This window comes from Jatropha curcas, chromosome 5 (assembly GCF_041381405.1).
Source record: "Jatropha curcas cultivar XTBG-Jc1 chromosome 5, XTBG_Jcur_1.0, whole genome shotgun sequence".
Lineage (NCBI taxonomy): Eukaryota > Viridiplantae > Streptophyta > Magnoliopsida > Malpighiales > Euphorbiaceae > Jatropha > Jatropha curcas.
Window position 1 is genome coordinate 5,054,298 of NC_143155.1, and position 18,893 is coordinate 5,073,190.

Here is an 18,893-nt window from a genome sequence, read left to right on the forward strand (position 1 = left end):
CATCCAAAATATGAGACTACTTAAATAATTTTATCATACCTCAAGGACTAAATATATATTTACCTCAATTTTTATTACTTTAACACTCTCAACTCTTACTTTGACATATCAAACACTTCAATTTATAAAACTACACATATCAAATGCTTTATATTTTCAAAATGATTTTATTTGCAATTCAACATATAAAATTAGATCAATTAAACACTTGTTAAAAAATTAAAATTTATAAAAATTATTATTTCAAAAGTCATACTAACTGCATATTAAATCAAAATTTTACAAATAAAAGTCAAATTCAAAAAATTATTGATATCAGTGTAAAAAATAGTGTAATATTATTAAGACTTATAAGTTCAATTGTCCGTTAAATCATCCACAAAATTCAAAATGTCACAAAATTAAAATTGTAAAATTCAAAAGTAAATTTATATATTCAGCCCCTATTATAACTTAAAAAAAATCACACAAACAATCATAGCGCCGTCCAGGCAGACATGACATGTGCATAACGTTCTCTCCTTCTGCATTTCCAATCTTATAGCTATGCATATTATGACCAAACAAGGCCACAATAATATTTTTTAATGATCTCAACATAAATAACATTCTTCATTCTCAAGAAAGAAAAACTTCATTAGGCAAATTAAATTGACAATTTCCAATATGGTCCTGCTATCAGAGGCTAATTCTTTATATTATTTTTCACTGAAATACCAAAATCTGTTACAACTGTGTGCAGCTCACATAAGTTAGCAGGATTGATCTAGAAGCTTTCAAGTCCTCAAAGAAAACAACAATATTTTTCTATCGCAAGCTACAAGAGTTTTTCTTTTTTTTTTTTTTTTTTTTTTTTGCGACTTACTCGACCTTTTTGCTAGAGTTGGTTTCACTGCTATCTTGAGATGATGCAGCACCCTTGGATTCGTCAAATTCCATCAACTGCAAAATAAAATGTTATTCAGGAAATAACGCTAAATTACATTAAGGTCGCAAAGTTTTAAGAAGCTGACATACAACCCTTTGAAATTGGTTATAAAGCTATAAAGCGCACTCCAAATTAGAATAACTAAAAATTTAACCAAAGAAAAGAAAAAATGAAATTTTATTTTCATATTTCCATTAAAGCTAGATGAGATCAGCTCTTCCCTGGGGAGTACAGGATAATTAAATACCTCCTCCTTTGCTTGCAAAAAACCCAGTTATCTTTTTATAAAGGGTGCAAAGGTTCAAATTTGACCAGCTAATAAGGGTTAAGATATCAAATCTTATTCTGCAAATATCTATACCACCGCAGATGCCTAGAGGAATTGGAGAGCCTTTATTTTTCCTTTATTTTTCTTTCTTTTTTGAATTAAGTTCTGGTCCTTTCTAAATAATAATTATATTTGCGAGGAATTGGAGAGCCTTTATTTTTCCTTTTTTTCTTTCTTTTTTGAATTGAGTTCTGGTCCTTTCTAAATAATTATATTTGCAAGGAATTGGAGAGCCTTTATTTTTCCTTTTTTTCTTTCTTTTTTGAATTAAAAATAATTATATTTGCTCATCCTATTTGTGCTTTTCTCTCTTTAGCATCCAAAAAAGAAAGGACAGCCTCTTAAAACATCAAGAATTGGGATAAGAAAAAAGAAATCACATACTATAATCAATACTAGAAAAAAAAACAAAAGATCATAAAGGTTTGAACTAACCGGTTTGACTTCACCATTCCATATGACATGAGCTGTTAAGAATCCTATTACAGCTGGTACAATGTATAAAAGTGCAGGCTGAAAGCAAACAAAGAATGCACAACAATTAGGATCAGATGTTCAAACAAATTAAGCACTACATTATGGATATTTTATACTAAGAAATAATACAAAATGAACATGTTAATTAACCTGTGCAGCTTGGAACCAGTTCATTACAATAATTGTAAGGACCAAACCAAATGTATATCCAAGAAAGGCGCTTTTAAAATATTGACTGTGTTTTCCTCTAGACACATCAAATCGCAATGCCAGCGCTACAAAAATACCTGAGAAGGAAAGGAATATATAATGAACAATTATGAACATGGAAATGCTCATTATAGAGCCTGCTTAATAATAGATGTAACAATGTATTACAACAAGCACTTGAGATCGAGAGATCAATTTCCATTTTGCAGTTGAATCTTATTCTCGAAATAAGAGAATAGCATCACAAGGTCTTGGATAGCAATTACAACTAGTGGCATAAACAAGTCGAGCCAGGCTCGAACCTGTCAGGCTTGAAGCTGAGCTTGATAGAATTAAACTTGGCTCGAGCTAGACTCAATAAAAGCTCAAGTGCAGCTAAACGTTCAACTCGAAAATATTGAGCTCGAGCTTGGCTTGAGACTCGAGTAAACCTAAAATAAATGTTATATATGTATATATAAAAGCTCGATAAGGCTCGACGAGCTTTCGAGCTAAACATCATTAGGCTCAAACTCGGCTCATTTGCTAAATGAGTTGACTTGAGCTCAAGCTTAATTCGAGCCTAACTTTTTCAAACTTTTTCCTAGCCAAGCTCGAACAGCTCACGAGCCAGCTCAGCTCATTTAAGGTAGAGGGACAAAGGGAAAGAAAGAGGGGAAAGAGAAGAGAGGGAAGGGCTGTTGTTAGTGTTGATTTTAGTTATAACTGCTCACTTAAAGTGAAAGGTAGATATACTCAGAGGTTAAAAATAAAAAATTGAGCTTCCCTCTAAAAGTAAATATATAGTGAGACTTCATCTACTAGAATATGTAAGCATACAATTTACTAAAAAACTAGCTTAAAATTTTCTTTCCAGCAGTCTACCTTGTCACTCCAGAGAGCAAACATGGGTTTTCAGAAAATCAAATGCTAAATCAGGCAATCCACCAAATAAACCAGAATTAGAGAGCAACTACTCTTATAGTTTCTACAAGGCCATGAAAAGGCATAGGGATTTAAAAATAATAATAATAATAATAATAATAATAGCAATGCTTGCCAAAAATCTAACATAACAGAAGCTCAATACAATAAACTGACAACAAAAATATGCATCAGACAGCTTGACAGTGCATAGGATACAACAGGAAAACAAACGAAGCCTGCTAATTTCATACACATTTAACTTTCACAATTGTTGAAAACTGAATGGCAGGCACCAATAGCAGACATTAACTTGAAACTTTAACAGCTTACCAGGGATAACAATGTCACCAAGCCCAAGCATGGAAAATGGTCGTGCAGCATCTGCTGTTGGGAACAAAAGCTACAGAAGAAACAAGCAGTCATGCAATTAGCATACTACAATACATCATGCTGAGTGCTACAATAAGAACCCATGAAACATCTTAAAGAAAAAAAGGCAAGGACAGGTGAAAATCACATTAAGCTGGAACACTAACCTTTATAGGAGCATCGAAAGATTTTGCCACACTAACCATCACAGGAGTGAAGAAAACCCAGAAAATATCATATACAAAAAGGCCAGCCTGTATCAAGTAGGATGAGAAAGAAAATGTCAGGAGCAATTGAAGAGTATCTGGAACAGAAAAGCACCAGAAGCAAATGTCCATAGATATTAAATATCCTTGCCAAATTTGACTATCTGATAGTGCTGGCAGCGATTGCAATTACAGGTGAATTTGCGAAATAACAAGGACAAATAATATTTCAGCAGACATGTGATGGGGCAAATGAACACACTCCCAAAACTGTCCACAAACAACTTCATAATACAAATAATAACTTGCAAAATTGACTTGCAAGGCAAGTCACGTTATTGTGCATTAGTTCGTGCTTCATTTCTAGGTTATAAGGGATTAGGGAAAAAACATAGGAAACTATAGACGATATGTTTGCCGGAGCCAAAAGGACAACACGTGGAGGGGAGAAGACAAGAAGTTTGGGGCAAATAATCCTAAGACCAAAATATTCAACAATGTTTTGCCAATTGAAAAAGAATATCAAGATAGTCTGTTATGACATAGCACTACCGCCAAACAAATAAAAACGCCAATAATTTAAACTTATCATATCTCTGAATATTAACTGTTAAGCAACAATAGGCACAAAGTAAATCAAAGAACTCCTTGGCCAGTGAATGATGCTTCTTACCAAGAGGATGGCACCAGTCTTAAAAGAACCAAGGGAAAGCATTTCAATTCCCTGCCAGAAAAAAAGAGCAAGAAATCATTCATTCATAGTAAACAAGTAGTAACCATCTCTGCCTCAGGAAAGCCCAAAAAAAAATTTTAAAAAAAGATAAATATTTCAAAAATTGCGCAAGCTAAACAGTTTATCAAGAAAATCACTTCCCAGTTCAAACAATCAACACGGCGAGTATTTTTCACATGCATATAAATGAAGATTGTATTTACAATGCCCAAGTATGATATTGTATACAAAAATAACCTACTACTAAGAACAATGCAGCATTCAATGAAATCCCTGGTGCAGACTACTATTCAAAAGAAAAGTTACCAATAGCATCAATAACACTATTTTGGCAATTCTAAGGTACTGAGAGAAAAGAATGTACATGCAAAACCCTCAAAACTTATTAAGCAAATACAGGGCATAGTTCATGTTACATGGGTTAGTTGAGGTGAAGTAGAAATTAAAAACATGAAAATGGCAATGCAAAAGTGTTAATAACCAATACTGATGATATGAGAAGCATATGGCTCTGATGCAGCTAAAGCAAAACTATCACTGAAAAGAAAAATAGAGAATTTAGAGTCATTCATCTACAGTATCATAAAATATTCTAGAAGGCTAGTTGAAAATTTCTCCAGCAACTAAAGCCACAAAAATAGAGTGAAAAGACAACTATTTACGAATGGAAATTAGCCACAAGAATGTTGCTTTAGAATGATGCCAGACCTGAATACAGAAAGCCAAGCCCAAAATATTGTTAGCCAGCCAATGCTTCTGAGAAGCATACCATGCACAAAAAAATGTTCCAGGAATTCCAGCAACAATCTGAGATCTGGTAAACTCAATCTCCAAAGCTGTGTAAGAAATGTGTAAGGAAAAACATCATTCTGCATAATGCAGGCAAGATGTCAACTGGATCAAATAAAACTCATATCTGGAAGACTGGATAAATGCATATACATACAGAAAATACTCATAGCAGGGAAAACCACTAGGTGCCACCAGATACTAAGTGCACATCACCCAAAAGGAGAAAAATAAAAGAGAATTTGCTCAAAAGAGGCGAAGGAGGACATTAAAGCATCTAATTTCTCCCTTCAAAATTCAAGTGAGACTTTGAAGTTTTGATCTCCATCAAATATAGAGATGGCTAGCTCTATCTAAAAAAACCCATATGGAAAACCAAGGTTGTTAATCAGTATTTTGTCATTTTTATCAAAATATCTTCCAAAAGTTTCCATCTTTTAATCTTCTAGGGTTTTCAACTCTGTAGCATATATTTTTCTTAATGTTTCCAGAAGTTAACAGAAACCAAAAGAATTGTATTGAAATACATGAACATAACTCCAAGAAATGAATAGGAGGGAAATGACGAAAAGCTCTAAACATACCACTCTCAAGCAACACGTGAACATTCTAATTCCTTTGAGATAACAATTAAAAAAAATAAACAAAGATAACGCAGGCTATTATAAGCAAACAAAACTGAAGCAACACCAACAACCCAATGTAAATTTCGAGAACATTTATTTTGCAGTTCAAGTTCTATGCTGCCAAAGAATAAGCACCCTAGCAGTACTGCAAGTGGTAGACCATGAACAATGCTAGAAAAAAAAATTAAATCTAAAGAAAGCTCACTTATAACAGAAACATGAAAAGATCCAATAATACATACAGCGGAAAAATGGAAAATGCCAGGTAATGACGTCATCATTCCAATGCTTTGGCATATATCGCTTTATAGCCGGTAACAATGTTGCCCTGCAAAAAGTGAAAACAATGAGTAGTCTAAAAGCACTGCAAAACAAAAGAATATATTTAAACATACAGTATCACATTTTTAATTACTAATTAGTATAATAACCCATACAGAAAGAACATACGAAAGTGCAATGATTCCAAGCACAAAAAAGTAGCACGTCAACACAGCATTAACCAAGTCTTTAGAAAGAAACTTGAAAAGTAAGAATAGCGATAATAGCATTGCACTCCCAACAAAGGGAAACCGCATTGCATGCTCGTTAGACATTGTCTCCTGCAAGATTAAACATAAAAATTTCTCAGTAAGCTTGCCGTAAAGCCAGTGTGATAATAAGGGAACAAATGATGCTGCTTTTACTATACATACTGAAGGTGGAGTTGGCTTGACAGATCGGTAGCACCCAACATAGACTGTGAGGCATGCTGTCAAGATGACATTTAAATTTGGATCTACCTTCACCAGAAGTGGTGCCAATGTTAAACCTGCATTTTAAACTTTTAGCATGCACCCAAACAAAAAAATCCAAGTTCCCAAAAATACCAGGACAAAGAAAGGCAGTATCAGAAATATAATATTTATAGAAAAAGAGATATTTTAATCTTAACAAAGAACTATCATATCAGAAACCTCATTTCCTTTCTTTTTATTTAGTTAGGTTATTATATAAGATATCAATGTCCACAAACCCCTTGATGAATATGAGATCCAACCACTCTACATGCTTTTATTATTGGAAAGGAGAAAAAGGAAAAAAAAAAAAAAAACTTGAGCAAATAGTTGCAGACTGTCATTACCATATAATGCAAACGGGACAAATGGAAAGACAAACAAAGACAGGAAGGTTGGACAGTTCTTTTTCCACATATAATGACATGAGTTGAAATGCAAGAAGAAAACAAGTTACATCTATCTAAGCTCATTCAACAGGATTTATCTGCACACCATCAATCTCTCATCAACCTTAATTTGCAACTGCTGCTTCAACCAAAAAATAAAAATAGTTATGGTGGTCATCCATAACTCACCAAAAGTTACCTAATTCAACCAAGGCTCGACCTAACACCTATTAATTAAGGCCAGTAATATCTTACATGAATCCTTTTTCCAGTTCTTTCAGATTCAGGGTGGACAATTTGACATCCAAGCCAAGAACTTCCTTATCTTCCCTTCATAGATAGAACGATATTCCTTGCCAAAACGCCAATAGCACACCTTATCCACCACCTCACCCAAATACTAAAGACTTCATTTTCCTTTCTCCTCCCTCATTACAAGAAGGAAACAGAGATATAAAATTCAACAAGAAGCTATCCACATACATATCTTGTATTGGACTTTGGACAAGTTAGCATAAATTAAGACAACAAGCCTTGACTTCATTGAAGTCAACACTAGAAAGAGAAACAAATAAACTAACAACAAAGATCAAAATGATAACCAAATGAACTCATTATACAATCAATTCTTACAACTGTAGATTAGACATAGCAATCACACCCCACAAACACACAGTTGACAGTCCATATAAAAGGAAAAAGAGAAACAAACCTGCTAAAGCAAAATTAGCAATACGTTCGTTGTTCTTCATTGTTCTCCAATAATTTAATTATGATAGGGGACTTCAATAATGAACTGAAATCTATCAAAAGATAGCAACTTTAGAGATCAAGAAGATACAACTGAATCCAAAAAATGAAAGAGAACAATCAAACCATTATAATTTTTTAAATATTGAGATCAATCACACTCTGTGAGCACATGCAGTGATCTTACTTCAGTAAACAAAAGCAAATCGAGAGATTCCTAACTCAAAATTCTCATGCACCAATATAAAATTAAGAAAATAAAAGAGATGTACCTGAGATGTGTCCCCTTTCTCTCTCTAAAAGAAACTGCACAAAACAGATCGGAGAGAGTTCGTCAACAGGGAGAAAGAAAGAGAATTTTTTTTCAGAGAGAAGACAGATTTGAGATTTGGATATGTGAGAAGAAAGAGAAAGAGATATAGGGTTTTACCCGAAGAGGATCGGGTCTACTGTAAAATTAAAATGGGGACGAAGAGTTATTATTACCATATTAACATGTCAGTGACGCAAGATACAGTCACTGCCAATAAGGTAAGAAAGCCTTGCAGAAAAAAACAACTGATGGAATATCATCATACACGCGGTATCCTTTCATTGGGTTGTGACGGTGATTGCAGTCCGTCGGTTGGTATAGATGTATGTTTTCCATGATAATTTTGCTACATTACGTATTTTCGTATCTGAAAGGAACCGTACCGGTCTTAAAAAATCAATTTTTAATGCACTTTAAGTAAAGCCACGTCCCATGAGGTATTTCGACAAATCATCTTTTGCCATGTCATCAACCGAGAAATATCTGTCTTTCCTGCTGAATATTCATAAGAATTTACACGCTAAATATTTGCGGGCTGCGCAAATATATTTTGAATATTATAATAATATTAAAAATAAAATAATTATTAGACTAATATATAGGCATGGCCACCGGTTCGGTTCTAACCGGAACCGAACCGTACTGTATACGAACCAAAACTGGTGGTTCAAAATTTTGAACCAGAACCGGCAGTTCAAGGGCCGGTTAAGGTTCATGTGAATGTTAAAAAATGAACCTGAACCGGCCCGAAACCGGCGATTTCGGTCCGGTTCGAACCGGATTCACAAACAAAATTATTTGTTGCAATAATACCTAATTTATAAAAAGTAGTGAAAAAAAACATCATCATTTCACTTATTTGGTAAAAAAAAAGGTTTAGTAGTGAAAAAAAGCATCATCATTTCACTTAATTAGCCGTTTGAACTTTCGATGTAATTATTGCAAAAAAGAATATGCATTCAAGCTTGGAGAAGGATATGGCACTCTCAATAGGCATTTAAAATCACATCATCCAAGTGAGGTAGGAATGGATGTAACTCAAACTCTATTATCGTCATCAAGGTATGGTGATCCTAACACTCCTCTATTTAAATATAGTGATGAAACTAATAAAATTGAAATGGCTAAAATGGTTTGTATGAAACTATTATCTTTTTCATTTGGTGAAAAAATTGGATTTAATAACTATTGTAAAAAAACATTAAATCCTTTAGCAAAAAAGATACCTAGGAATACACTTAAAAGGAATATTTTATCTATTTATTTAAAAGAAAAAGAAATTTTAAAAAATTTATTTGCAAATTTTAATGGTAAAATTGCCATTTGTTGTGATATTTGGTGTGATACTTGGCAAACTCATTCTTATATGGATGTTACATCCCATTGGATTGATAATGAATGGAAATTTGAAAAAAGAATTATTGCACTTAGAGTTTTTGATGACTCTCACACCGCGCATAATATTTTTACCATGTTAAATATTATTTTAGAAGAATATAGTTTGACTAAAAAAATTTTTACAATTGGTTTTGATAATACTAGTGCAAATACTGCATCAATAAATGAATTAAAAACTCTTTGTCAACCTAAATTTGGTGGACAGTTTTGTCACACTAGATGTGCATGTCATATTTTAAATTCATGTGTTCAAGATGCATTAACAACATTAAATATATTTTTACGTCCAATAAAAAATGCTTTAAATCATTTATGGACACATGGATATGTTAGAAAAGAATTTAAAAATTTTTGTCACTCTATGGGAAAAAAATATAAAAAATTTTCAAGAGATATTCCTATAAGGTGGAATTCAACTTATAAAATGTTAAATGAGTCTTATGAATATAAAGATATTCTTTCTTCATTTATGCAATTGCATGCATCACATTTTCAACTTTATCCAACCAATTGGACTATTTGTAAAAAAATATTAAATATTTTGCAAGTTTTTGAAAATTGTACGAGAATTTTTAGTGGTGTTTATTATCCTACCTCCCATTTATTTCCCATTGGACTATTTGTAAAAAAATATTAGATATTTTGCAACTTTTATCCAACCAATTGATGATGATTCTGACTCATTAACGGGGACTAGTGGCACCGATGACTAAAATTAATGTAATAATTGGGAGGTTATTTTCCAATGTAATAAAAAAAAAAAGAACTATGTGGGCTTTGATTTTCTCTAATTTTCTAGAGGATACGTAGGCAATTAAATAAAAAATTTTCAATTTTAATTTAATTCAAGCCCAAAATAAAAAAATTATAATTTTCTATATTAGTGAGTTAGCAAAATTTGTAAATTTAATGTAATAATAGTTCTAAATTAATAGAAGTTTTTGTTTTAAAATTTTATAATAATTTATTTAGTTAATAAAATTTAAACATTTTAAAATTATTATTTATTCATGAATTCGGAATCAAAATTTTATTATTTTTTAAAAAATCTGCGTAATGCCGGAACCGAATCGGAACCGTAATTTGAACCGTCGGTTTGCCGGAACCGTGTTGAACCGTGCCAGAACCGGAACCGGATGTTCAAGGGTCGGTTCCGGTTCAAAATTTTAAACATCTCGAACCGGCGGTTCAATGAAACGAAACCGGCAGTTCATTGAATCGGCCATGCCTACTAATATAATTTGTATTTTAATTTTTATGAGGAGCATGGTAGGTTGTCATTATTAGTTTTTCTTTAAACATGCGAGACCCAATGAACAACAATAATATTGTGGACTACTCAATAGGGGTAGCCCTCCTTTTTGAATAACATTCACTAAATTAGTGATAACTTTTGTGGCGGAGACCTCTCACTCCATACATCTTCTACAAGAGATAGGAAGACTAATCAGACCACACCTAATTAGCTGCTATTATTAATTTTTTACTCGTTGTTTATAATTTTTTATTAACTTTTGTACAATATTAAATATTGATTATAATTTTTCTTTTTTATTGTCTAGATTTTTCTATAATTTTAAAATATTATTTCATCATCTAATTAAAAAGAATACAATGGTTAATTGTAAAATGGTAGGCAATATATATAAACACACATTTTTCAATTTAATTTATAGATCATCATTCATTTAAAATTCACTCTAGTCGTGCATAATGTACAACATCAACTAACAAACATGTTTTTCAATATAAAACATGTACTAGATCTTTTCCTCTCTTTCTTTTAAACCTAAAATCTTAAAACTCTCTTTTCTTCTTCCGCGAGCAGCTCACAGGTAGTCACACATTTTCCTTTTTTGTTTCTGTTTTTGCAAATAATATTTAAATTTGTATACAGATCTAAGTTACTGTCGCCAAATATTGGGATTTATTATTTTCATATCTTGAGATTTTACACTCATATCTAATTTTGAGTTATTGTTGTCGCCGTTATGGTGACTTTATCTAATGTCTTTTGTCATTTGGATAGTTATGCAGAAAAAATCTCAGATTTGCTCTCTAATATAAGGAAGAAATTTCAAGATAATCAGATTGGACTTGTAGAAAGACCATAGAGTCGAACAGTGGCCATAAGTAGCCATCAATTGGAGCAAGAGATCGCCTATAGCACAAATATTATATTCTGTCAACTCGATTAGATACTTCACGTCAATATTGTGTTTTTTTATTCTTTGTATAAAGGGTTTATTATTTGACTTCTTATACAAAAATATAGAAACATACTGATATGTAGGGAAAATTATTGTTAGGTCCCCAAAATTTTACAAAATACATTACTTCGTCCTTACTGTTTGTATAAATTATTCCACACTCTCTGACATATGCTTATGTAAGACTTTTTAGTCCTTCCGTCGAAAAATTAATATTTTCTTCCGTTAATTTTATATAAAAGGACGAGAATACCCTTATTATACGACCCACAAATATAACTTTTTCACTTTTGATGATCTTTAATTATGGCATATTATTAGACTCATAAAAAGTGACCGGCGGAAAGTCGAGAAACCCATCTCTCTATTGGTCCACCTGCCATAAACCCATCTCTTTGTTATCGACAACTTAATACCATAAATCTGGACAAGACAAAGACGATGAAGGCATTGAATTGAATGGGAAAGTGGAGAAAAGAAGCTCAATCTACAACTTGTTCCATCTCCAATCACAACCACAGCCTCAATCCAATCTCCCTCCACCTCCCTAATCTCAATATTCGATCAAATCTAGATTCAATGCTAATTGTTTGGTTCACTTAATTTTTTATGTAGGAAAATGGCTCTCTTTGGGATTTTCTTTGTGGGTTTTCTTATAACGGCCTCATATGTCAATGGGTATGGTGGTGGTGGTAGTTGGTCAACCTCGAAGTCTTCTTTTTCAACTGTTGAAGTATCGAAAATATTTAAGGGATAAATCTAACAGCTTCCTTATCGACAACTTCAATAACTAGTTGCTAGAAGAGTTTTGGTGGAATTGAAGAAGGTTTTGGGATTGAATGGGAAAAGCAGAGTTAAAAGAAAAAAATGTCTTCTTAAATGTGAAAGAAAGGGTGCATGGGGTCTGTTGGGGATCTAGTGGGAATTTTAGTTGCTTAACTAAGGGTACTTCAAGTTAGATAAAGTCAAAACTATATTTTTATTTAGTTTTCTATTTATGTTTGCGGGTCCCAATAAGGGTATTTTTTGTCTTTTTTATAAAATTAATAGAAAAATATTTACTTTTTCGATGTAAGGATTAAAGAGTTCGATGTAGCCATACGTAAAGGAGTGCAGAATAATTTGTATAAAGAACAAGGATGAAGTAGTGTATTTTGTAAAACCTCAGAGACATGAAAATAATTTTTCCTTGGTTTTTATCTCATATCTGTACATAGTTTCCTCTAAATAAATTTTTAGTTTGATTTCTTCTATATATGTATATATAATATGTAGAAAATTTAATTGAATAGGAAATATTAATACTTTATTAGTTATTTTACGACATCCTTTAATTTCATAGTATTTCTGTAATAAATATTACCTATCTCCACTAAATATATTAATGTCACTATATAGAATGAATGAATGTAGCTAAATTTTTTTTTAAAAAATCTCTCTTTCCAATTTTATCCCTATTAACATGAATAGTTTGATGAAAATAACAATAAATAAATGATGTTTGAGAAAATTGAACCTTGAAATTACAAAAATTAAATGTTAGACTAATATTTTGAGAATCGGATTGGTCATTGAACCGATTAGGGCTGCATGTGGGCCGGGTTGGGTCAGATTCATTGAAAAAAAGTACCCGGTCCATGTGTTCTGGTCAATATTTTTTTACTCAACCCAACCCATTAAATGCGTGAACCCACAAGTTATGAAAGAGGTTGGGTTGGGTACGGGTTCAATATAAACCTGCAGGTCAAATAAATGATAATTAATAAAAGTAATCTTCGATAAAATACAAGTATTTTACAAAAGCAACTAGCAAATTAAAATCACTTAGAAATATTATTATACCACAAAGTACAATATATTCCATTAGCAACATGTCATTTTTTAATAATAATAATCATGATGATAAGCAATAAGTATGAAACATTACATTTTCTAATAAGAAATACAACCAATAAAATTAAAAAACACTTAATAAGGTAATTTTACAATAAGTTTCAAATTACTATATGTTGAGTAACAACATTTCAAAATAAATTTCTATTAAAAAAAAAGAAGCAACAAGATTGTAATTAAAATTGCTAATATAGAGGATCCTCAGTAGTGCTATGGTTGACACTTGAAATCTTTGTAAGGAAAAAAAAACTTAAGAATTATAAGATGGATAAACAAGATAAATTTTAAAAGAACAAATTAAATATTAAAGCCATTTGACTTACCACTTGTAATTTCTTTAAATCTCTCAATATCATCCAGAACTTGTCAAATATCTAGAGAAATTAAGTCTACTCTTAACTAATTTTGTGCACACACAAGTGGTGAAACAATTTTAGGAGCCAATGAATTCCTAAATGGATCAATGATGTGACCATTCGTGCTAAAAGTACTTTCAGAGGCTACTATAGATACTGGAATAGCCAAAACATCCTTAACTATTTGTGAAAGAATAGGATACTTGTAAGCATTAACTTTCCACGAATCTAATATGCTAAAATCACCAAAAGATTCACAAGCTTCCAACAAATAACTCCCAATTTCACACATATCCTCATAAGTTACTTTGGATTGCAATTTCCATCCAAACTTTGCATCTAAATCATCATCTCTATCATTAACATCATTGATGACATTGGAGCTAGTAACACCTGCAATACCTCCCTCAAGATTTGGTTGCATGCTTTTGTACCAATCAAATAAATTATTCAATGTCATGCGAACACTTTCAATCAACTTTGAAGCTAATGACTTGTCATATGTTTTCTTAAAACAAAATCTAAGATATTTTAATTTATAACAAGGATCTAATACAATAGCCACATACAATAAGTAATTCATCTTTGAAAGTTTTTAAATACTTATGATACTTTGCTTGCATCTTATTAGCCATTTCTCTCAAATTACTATTGCCTTTAACCATCATTGAGCTCAAATTGTGTTGCATCTTTACAATCTCTTTAAAGAACATATTTAATATAACAGATAAAGTGGCTGAAAATTTCAATGTAACATCGTAAAATAACTTTAAAAAACATATAAAAGATCTTGCATTTTCCCAATTTTTTTATTAAGAGATCCTAACATTTTTCCACCCTCAAAATGTGCAATGTACCTAGGATTATAATACTCAAGTTTACTAAATGCAGCCTCAAATTTTTTAGCCACTTCTAACATCAGATAGCTGGAATTCTACCTAGTATTTATATCTAGGTACAATAATCTCTTGCTAGTAATTTTCACCTTATCCACACATTTTCTAGACATCAATTCACTACTAGGAGAGGACTTCACAAACTTGACTGCATTTCTAATTTTCACAATCGACTCATTATACTCTTTCAACCCTTCACAGACAATATGATTCATAGTACGTGCACAACAACTCACATGCAAATAGTTATTATCTAAAACCACATCCTTCCAACTCACATGTTCTTTCAAATAATTAATGGTTTCAATATTAGAAGAAGCATTATCAACAGTTATTGTGAGAATCTTTTCAACCCCCCACTCCATCATATGACTATCATTCTACCAATTGTTTCTCCTTTATGATTAGGAATTGGATAATATTTAATACTCTTTTGTGCAATTTTCAATCACTAGAAATCCATTGAGCAGTTAAACACATATTTAGTTCATGTTTTGATTAGATGTCCAACAATCAACAGTCAAACAAACCCTTTCATCTTTAAGGAAAGATTTCGACCTCAATTTTTCATCAACATAAATTTTTATACAATCTCTTGCAACTGTCATGCGAGAAGGAACAAAAAACACAGGACACATTTTTTGACAAAAATTTCTAAATCCCACCCCTTCAACAATCCTAAATGGCAATTTATTAATTTTAATCATCTTAGTTAATGCCTCCCTGATCTGTTTAGGATCAAATCCAATTGATTGCAAGGTAGCAGTAGTATTAGATCTCTCATTTCCTCTCCCACTAGTTTTCTTTTTTTATAGCAAAACATAGAGTGTTTTGCTTTTTATCACGTGTTTGTGCATTGTATGGGTACCTTTTATATTTAAGCAAATGTCTCCACATATTTTTTGTACCATGTGCTGATGAACATGTATAAGTCACTCCACACTAATTAAATATAGCTCTACCAAGTTTAGCACAAGTTAGTTGAGTAAAATGTTGTCATACCTCTGATTTTTGCTTGTGGTCAGGTTTTACTACACTAGGAGATTGAGTTCTCTTCCTCTTTTGAGGTATTGGTATTTTCTTAGTCGAAGTATTAGCATCATCATGTACAATTACCACTTCATCTAACTCCGACTTATCTTTAAATTTATCATCTGATTCATTACCCAAATTCTGAAAAGGGAAAACTAAATTTATAAAAGAAACAAATTAGATATTATGAACTAATTTCACAAAAGCGAAAATATCTATAGGTCAACTTACTGAAATGTCAAATTCTTCATTTGGTTCAACCATTACGTGATAAAGAATTTCCTAAAAAATTTAAAAAATAAAATTCAAATAGTAATTATATATATATATATATATATATATATATATATATATATATATATATATATATATATATATATATATATATATATATATATATATAATTATGTAAATCAACAGTCAACCTTAGTTAATTCACCTGAATCACCAACAGCTTCAGCTATCACTGAAAATGTTAATGATATAAATAGAGAATTAAATGTTCTTAGTAAAATAGATATTGAGAAAAGCTTAATAAAAGAAATATCTAAAACTAAAAATTTGCTTAAAATGAAAAAGATATTAAAACTTTATCCTTTTGAAGAATTAAAATATGAATATTTAGAATATAAAATCAATAATCAAACTAAAATTAAATTCTTTGAATGGTATAAATTAATTAAAGAAAAAAGTGTAAATCCAATTACTATAAGAGATAAAAGACCAGAATGGATAGTAAATGAACAAACAATAAAAAGTGATTTTCCTCCTAAAACAATTAGTAAATTAAAACATCAAGATCATGAAATTATATGTGCACCATACAAAGTCGCTCGAGATAATGATACAAATAGTAAGATAATTGAACAAAATAACTTTAGTAATGCAAGTTTAATTTGTTTAAACTCACAATTAAAACGAATAGAACATATGTTAGAAGATAAACCTTTAGTGTTAGAAACCATAAAAGGAAAAGAAACTGTAAAAACTCACATGTTTAAACCTTATCAAATTTCTCAATCAAGTAAACAATAATTTGTAAATAAATTAAAAGATCAATTGAGTAAACTTGAGGTTCATTCAGCAACTAATCAACCTATAGCTCCTAACACTACTGAAGCCTCTAGAAATATAAACATTATAGAAGAAAACACCAACTCGGATGACAGCGAACCTAACTCAGAAGATGCTAAACAATTTGAATTAAATCCTATAAATCATCATCGAGAAATAGTAAATAGGGCACCAGACTTAGGCATTATTGATAAACCTAACACTATATCTCAATTTAAATATAATGCTTCAACAATTTATGAATGGAACATAGATGGTTTAAGTGAATATAATATATTAAGTATTTTGCAACAAATGACTATGGCTGCAAATGCTTATAAAACACAGTCAATTATTTCTGATAAAGCTATTGCAGAAATCCTTATTGCTGGATTTACTGGACAACTTAAAGGTTGGTGGGACTATCATCTCACTGAACAACAACAACTAGAAATTTTAAATTCAATTCAAGTCAATGATGAAGGTGAACCTATATATGATGAAAATGGTGAAGTAATTCAGGATGCTGTGTCATCTTTAATTCTCACTATTTCACTTCATTTTATTGGAGATCCATCTCACTTAAAAGATAAAAATGCAGAATTACTTAGTAATTTAAAATGTAAACACTTAGGAAATTTTCAGGAATATAAAACTACTTTTCTCACTAGGTTAATGTTAAGAGAAGACTCTAATCAAAGCTTTTGGAAAGAAAAGTTTTTGGCTGGACTACCTTATTTCTTAGGAGAAAAAGTTAGGAACAATATTAAACAACGATATGGTCAACCTATACCATACAGTAAATTAACTTATGGTCAATTAATTAGTATAATTCAAAAAGAAGGTTTACAAATTTGTCATGATTTAAAACTTCAACGAACAATAAAATATGAAATGCAGAAAACTAAAAAAGAATTAGGATCATTTTGTAAACAATTTGATTATACTTTAAAATCTCCACAGAAATGTGATGGGCAATGCTCGCGAACACATAAATCTAAAAAACAGTATAAAAATAAATATTATAAAAGACAATATAGGTCTACACCTAGTCAAGATAAATTTTATTCTAAAGAAAAATATAAACCCCATAGGAAGTCTAAAAGAAAGCAACAAGCTAAAAATTCAAATAAAACCTCTTATAAAGATTTAACTTGTTATAATTGTGGTAAAAAGGGACATACTTCAAAATTTTGTAAATTTAATAAAAAGTTAAATGAATTGCATTTAGATGAAGCAGTGTTAAATAAAATCCACGAATTATATCTTGATTCTGATTCTTCAGAATCTGAGATTATAGAAAGTAGAAATCAAATTGATGAATTAGGAACAACAACTAGTTCATCTGATTATTCTATAAATATGTTAACTAAAGATCAAAGTACGCTTTTAGAAGTAGTAAATTCTATAGATGACCAAGACACTAAAGCTAAACTCCTTCAAAAACTCATTAAAAGTTTTGAAAAAACCCAGATAGTAAAAGAGGATATAACTCCTAAAATTCAACATAATACTTATGATCTCACAACTATATTAAATAAAAATAAGCATAAAAAAGTAGAAGCAGAAAATTCTACTAGTAATTTAAAAAATGAAGTTAGAAATCTAAAGAAGGAAGTTAGTGAATTAAAACGACGATTTCAACTTCATGATAAACTAATAAAGGTATTAGAATCTCAACTTATTTCTAGTTCTTCTTCTGATGAAGCAGAACCAGATAAAGATGAAATAAATCAATTAGATGAAGATGTAGATAGTAATTTTCTAAACTTATTACAAGAAATAACTTCAAGAAAATATTTGGTAAAAATAAATATTCAGGTAAATGATTTTGTAATAGATGCAATTGCACTATTTGATACAGGTGCAGATTTAAATTGTATAAAATCATATTTAATCCCTAAAAGATATTGGTCAAAAACTAATGAAAAATTAAGTACTGCAAATAAATCTAAATTAGAAATTATAGGCAAAACAGATGCACAAATAGTAAACCAAGGTTTAGAAATAAACACAATATTTTTGTTATCACCTCAAATAAATTATATGGTTATATTAGGAACCCCTTTCATAAACCTAATAACGCCATATTCAGTTAAAGAGGATTGTATTAAATTTAAAATAAGAAATAGTACAGTTAAGTTAGAATTCACTGAAAAACCTAAAAAGAAGCAATTAAATCTCTTAAAAGCTCATTCAATTAAAATATTAGAGATCAATTCTTTAATTAAATCTAGAGAAGAAGATTTAAAAGA

General features: G+C 30.8%; 1 protein-coding gene across 1 annotated transcript; it reads right to left on the reverse strand.

Annotated features, from left to right (window-relative positions):
- Nucleotides 1–651: 651 nt before the first annotated feature.
- LOC105629001 (signal peptide peptidase) lies at nucleotides 652–7,932 on the reverse strand. Its single transcript, XM_012210520.4, has 12 exons — nucleotides 7,760–7,932; nucleotides 7,450–7,540; nucleotides 6,268–6,383; nucleotides 6,023–6,174; nucleotides 5,815–5,900; nucleotides 4,866–4,993; nucleotides 4,098–4,148; nucleotides 3,386–3,472; nucleotides 3,180–3,249; nucleotides 1,884–2,020; nucleotides 1,692–1,769; nucleotides 652–942 (listed from the first exon to the last, which is right to left on the reverse strand). Exons 2-12 carry the CDS (start codon nucleotides 7,487–7,489, stop codon nucleotides 862–864), a joined length of 1,026 nt encoding a protein of 341 aa, XP_012065910.1. The 5' UTR covers nucleotides 7,490–7,540; nucleotides 7,760–7,932; the 3' UTR covers nucleotides 652–861.
- Nucleotides 7,933–18,893: the final 10,961 nt, after the last annotated feature.